A 5859-nucleotide genomic window follows, 5' to 3' on the forward strand; every position below is an offset into this window, starting at 1 on the left:
ANNCNAGAGCACATCAAAACAATCATCCACCATGATCAAGTAGGCTTCATCCCAGGCATGCAGGGATGGTTTAATATAATGGAAAACCATCAACGTGATCCATTATATAAACAAACTGAAAGAACAAAACCACATGATCATTTCATTAGATGCTGAGAAAGCATTTGACAAAATTCAACACCCCTTCATGATAAAAGTCCTGGAAAGAATAGGAATACAAGGCCCATACCTAAACATAATAAAAGCCATATACAGCAAACCAGTTGCTAACATTAAACTAAATGGAGAGAAACTTGAAGCAATCCCACTAAAATCAGGGACTAGACAAGGCTGCCCACTCTCTCCCTACTTATTCAATATAGTTCTTGAAGTTCTAGCCAGAGCAATCAGACAACAAAAGGAGATCAAGGGATACAGATCGGAAAAAGAAGAAGTCAAAATATCACTATTTGCAGATGATATGATAGTATATTTAAGTGATGCCAAAAGTTCCACCAGAGAACTACTAAAGCTGATAAACAACTTCAGCAAAGTGGCTGGGTATAAAATTAACTCAAATAAATCAGTAGCCTTCCTCTACACAAAAGAGAAACAAGCGAGAAAAAGAAATTAGGGAAACGACACCTTCATAATAGACCCAAATAATAAAAATACCTCGGTGTGACTTTAACCAAGCAAGTAAAAGATCTGTACAATAAGAACTTCAAGACACTGAAGAAAGAAATTGAAGAAGACCTCCAGAAGGTGGAAAGATCTCCCATGCTCATGGATTGGCAGGATTAATATAATAAAATGGCCATTTTACCAAAAAGCGATCTACAGATTCAATGCAATCCCATCAAAATACTAATCCAATTCTTCAAAGAGTTAGACAGAACAATTTGCAAATTCATCTGGAATAACAAAAAAACCCAGGATAGCTAAAACTATCCTCAACAATAAAAGGACTTCAGGGGAATCACTATCCCTGAACTCAAGCAGTATTACAGAGCAATAGTGATAAAAACTGCATGGTATTGGTACAGAGACAGACAGATAGACCAATGGAACAGAATTGAAGACCCAGAAATGAACCCACACACCTATGGTCACTTGATTTTTGACAAAGGAGCCAAATCCATCCAATGGAAAAAGATAGCATTTTCAGCAAATGGTGCTGGTTCAACTGGAGGTCAACATGTAGAAGAATGCAGATCGATCCATGCTTATCACCCTGTACAAAGCTTAAGTCCAAGTGGATCAAGGACCTCCACATCAAACCAGACACACTCAAACTAATAGAAGAAAAACTAGGAAGCATCTGGAACACATGGGCACTGGAAAAATTTCCTGAACAAAACACCAATGGCGATGCTCTAAGATCAAGAATCACAAATGGGATCTCATAAAACTGCAAAGCTTCTGTAAGGCAAAGGACACTGCTGTTAGGACAAAACGGCAACCAACAGATTGGGAAAAGATCTTTACCAATCCTACAACAGATAGAGGCCTTATATCCAAAATATACAAAGAACTCAAAAAGTTAGACCGCAGGGAGACAAATAACCCTATTAAAAAATGGGGTTCAGAGCTAAACAAAGAATTCACAGCTGAGGAATGCCGAATGGCTGAGAAACACCTAAAGAAATGTTCAACATCTTTAGTCATCAGGGAAATGCAAATCAAAACAACCCTGAGATTTCACCTCACACCAGTGAGGATGGCTAAGATCAAAACTCAGGTGACAGCAAATGCTGGCAGGGGATGTGGAGAAAGAGGAACACTCCTCCATTGTTGGTGGGATTGCAGACTGGTACAACCATTCTGGAAATCAGTCTGGAGGTTCCTCAGAAAATTGGACATTAAACTGCCTGAGGATCCAGCTATCCCTCTCTTGGGTATACCCAAAAGATGCCCCAACATATAAAAAAGACACGTGCTCCACTATGTTCATCGCAGCCTTATTTATAATAGCCAGAAGCTGGAAAGAACCCAGATGCCTTCAACAGAGGAATGGATACAGAAAATGTGGTATATCTACACAATGGAATATTACTCAGCTATCAAAAACAACGAGTTTATGAAATTTGTAGGCAAATGGTTGGAACTGGAAAATATCATCCTGAGTGAGCTAACCCAATCACAGAAAGACATACATGGTATGCACTCATTGATAAGTGGCTATTAGCCCAAATGCCTGAATTACCCTAGATGTCTAGAACAAATGAAACTCAAGACGGAGGATCAAAATGTGAATGCTTCACTCCTTCTTTAAAAGGGGAACAAGAATACCCTTGGCAGGGAAGAGAGAGGCAAAGATTAAAACAGAGACTGAAGGAACATCCATTCAGAGCCTGCCCCACATGTGGCCCATATATATACAGCCACCCAATTAGACAAAATGGATGAAGCAAAGAAGTGCAGAAGTGTAGATCGCTCCTGAGAGACACAGCCAGAATACAGCAAATACAGAGGCGAATGTCAGCAGCAAACCTCTGAACTGAGAATAGGACCCCCGTTGAAGGAATCAGAGAAAGAACTGGAAGAGCTTGAAGGGGCTCGAGACCCTATATGTACAACAATGCCAAGCCACCAGAGCTTCCAGGGACTAAGCCACTACCTAAAGACTATACATGGACTGACCCTGGACTCTGACCTCATAGGTAGCAATGAATATCCTAGTAAGAGCACCAGTGGAAGGGGAAGCCCTGGGTCCTGCTAATACTGAACCCCCAGTGAACTAGACTGTTGCGGGGGAGGGCGGCAATGGGGGAGGGTCGGGAGGAACACCCATAAGGAAGGGGGGGGAGGGGATGTTTGCCCGAAACCGGAAAGGGAATAATACTCAAATGTATATAAGAAATATTCAAGTTAATAAAAAAAAATAAGTCAAACAACAGTGTATTAGCTGATAAAATTTTAAGAGAACAGGGAAAGGGGCCAGGCAACAAAACTGCAGGTGGCCAGATGAGAATTGGTGGAACCAGATCCAGTGACAAATAACATTCAGTCACACAGCTAAATGAGGAAGCTTTCTTGGAACAAAAAGGCCAGTCTGAAACCAAGTGTAAACTTTGTGCCTGTGAAACAGAAAGGCGACCAGAGGGGCAGCTGGAGTCTGTTATTGATTGTCTCTCTGGACTTAGATTCTCCCTTCAGTGTCAGCTCGGTGGCTCTGCCTCTCAAGAGACCCAGCCTCTAAATGTCACTAGGCTTCCAGTAAGAACTAATAACAAAAGGATGGAGAGATGGTTAGGATCTGGGTGCTAGATGCCAAGCGGCTGACAAAAGAATCGTATGGCTCATCCGCTTAGGGGGGAAGTTTTTTCCAGGCCATAAGACACGTTTGGCTACCTTGACTCAAGAGACCAGGAGAATATAGTATCTGAGAATTGAAGGAAGGCTCGCCCAGGGGGGTGTGATCCAGTTGAAGCCTCCAGTATCAGAAAGTAAGCCATAATCAGAGATAACTGGCTATAAGGAATCTTTCTGCTGCCATTCCTGAGGCAGAAGTCCACAGTTGAGTGGGGCTTCCTGCCTCTTATATCCAATAAGGAGATCACTAATACTGGAGTACTAACCTTTAGTAGACTTGCAGCCCTCTCCGTGCCTCTGAATTCCAGGACTCCAGTAGCAGTCCTTCACCAAGCTGTCTCACTGGGCTAGAGGTCCATGGAAAAGGAAACATTGATCCTGACCTTGGCCTCAGCCTCCAGTTGGAGTAGGCTGAAGAGCCTGTGCCAAGACTTTCTCCTGATATCATCCTAGGGTAAGCGTAGCAAAAGGCTGTTCCCTCTGGCAAAACAAAGTTCCTCTCAGTCTGCTGCAGACTCTTTCTGAAACTACTTTACGGGCTCACCTGCCCCCTAAGCTGGGCATTTTGACCACATGGGCAGGAACTGGCTGCTGTGGGGATAGTCCTAAGGATATCATTAATAAGATACCAGTAACTGAAGGCAGTGACTGGAAATTTTTCAGGGTCAAAAGTCTTACAATCATCTTTAAAACAATCACTAACTCTGTGCTATCTTTTTGCATGAATTTTTCCCTCCTGGGGGAATCATAGACAAATATTTCTACAAAGTCTAAGAATTTCTTTAAATCTTTTTTCTTAACCTTATTCTTCATGTCTTGAATGACTCCTTTGAGTCCTTTTACAAAAGGTGACTGTAGAATGCTTGTCCCATCATTCACCACTGAGATCTGAGTCATCCGAGGAGAAACACACCAAGCAGCTGAACCAAGGTCGGGCAGTCCAAGGTAACCAGAAGCTGGGGAGCAAAAACTTCAAGTGGGGGAGGAAAGGCACCAACGAAGAAGGAAGACAGGCCTGTCTGCTCAGCGGAGATGACATTCTTCACCAGGAGACCTCCAAACAGTTGCATGTTGGGCTCTAGTTGTCTTATCCTGCAGGACAGTCAACGAGGGTGCAGAGGGTACCTGGAAGAAAATGGGGGACAAGAGACCTGAAGAAGGATGCCAAGACAAGAGTCTGATCAAGGCGACAATTTCATCTTTTCCCAAGTCTGAATTTATACCATATCAGGGCTAACAGAGAGAGGGGGAAGTGTGAAACATTTACACAGGCCAAGAACACAGCTCTCTGTGGTCAGGCAATCGACTGACATTAACAGGATGTTAGAAAGGTCACAGGTTTTTCATATCTATTAATTAGCAGGATGTTGGTTTTTTTCAGAAAGGTTTCAGGTCATCACATAGGGCATCCTGACATCACATGTATTTCTAAGCAAGGTCACAACTTTGTCATGTCATTATTCATCCTGACCTCTAGATTTGTATTAGACTCCTGCAGCTGGCTGGGGATTTTCCATGAACCCAGTCATACTTAACTCTAACCATAATATTAATATTAATATCGATAATGGAGGGTTTTAAGGGCATAGCTCCCAACAGTCTACCTAGCCCTGCATATGTGGAGGGATACCTAGTAGTGCCTCCACTCTCTCAGAGAAGCTGGCAAAGGATGAGAAGAAGGACTATAGGAGGGGAAATTGGGTGTGGGGTGGACAAGAGAGGTTAGGTATAGAAAACAGTTCTAGGGGAGAACACATGGATCTCCTTGAGAAAAGGTATTTTATGCATAGGCTAAGGAAAAGGGTACTTAAGTGTGAGGATCATTGGAAAGGGTTATAGGAGCAGTTGAGGGAGGAAATATGAGGATAGACAGCTAGAATTGACAGTCCTTGGGCATTGGAAGGTGTTAGGGAAGTTTTGGAAATCTAATGCTGTAGAAACTGCCTACAATATACAAAGATGGTCTAATGAAGTCTACAAATAATGGTGAGGATGAAGTTCCAATTTGCCATCACTGATTCTTTTGTTAGTCTTTTTTGTTTGATTTGTTTTGTTTTTGTCTTGTGTTTAAGGTATGGTTTCTCTGCTTAGACTTGGGTGTTCTGGAACTCACTCAGTAGACCAATCTGGTCTTGAACACAGAGATCTTAAGACAAAAAAACCGTCCATTTTAAGTTAACATTTGCCGTTTGTTTTTGTTTTGTTTTGTTTGGCTTGGTTTGGATTTTTCAGTTTATTTATGTATTTATTCTACATCCTGACCTTTCTATTTTTCTCTTATTTATTTATTTGTTTGTTTGTTTGTTTGTTTATTTCCATACGTCATGCTGTCCCCTCCCAGTTCCCCCTCTCAGAATCCCTCCCTATACTTCCGTCTGCATATTCTCTGCACACCCACACCCAGGTATTCCCCAAAACTGAGACATCAAGTCTCTGCAGGATTAGCCACATACTCTCCCAGTGAGGAAAGACAAGGCAGCTCTTTTGGGGAGCAGATACCACAGTCATGCTACACTGTTAGGGTAGAACCTCTTACTCCAGTTCTTGGGGACCCACCTCTATTCT

The 5859-nt window shown here is 42.4% G+C and overlaps 1 protein-coding gene across 1 annotated transcript in view; it reads right to left on the reverse strand.

The window, feature by feature from the left end:
• The window catches only part of LOC116900883 (olfactory receptor 5D13-like), a 36908-nt gene extending 31288 nt beyond the window's left edge, over nt 1–5620 (reverse strand). The window contains exons 1-2 of the mRNA XM_032902560.1: nt 5616–5620; nt 4221–4386 (exon numbers count right to left, since the gene is read on the reverse strand). Of these exons, the coding sequence (XP_032758451.1) occupies nt 4221–4386; nt 5616–5620 (171 nt within the window). The remainder of the gene's footprint in view (nt 1–4220; nt 4387–5615) is intronic.
• Between the last annotated feature and the right edge of the window lie 239 nt (nt 5621–5859).

The sequence above is a fragment of the Rattus rattus genome, chromosome 5 (genome assembly GCF_011064425.1).
Source record: "Rattus rattus isolate New Zealand chromosome 5, Rrattus_CSIRO_v1, whole genome shotgun sequence".
Classification (NCBI taxonomy): domain Eukaryota; kingdom Metazoa; phylum Chordata; class Mammalia; order Rodentia; family Muridae; genus Rattus; species Rattus rattus.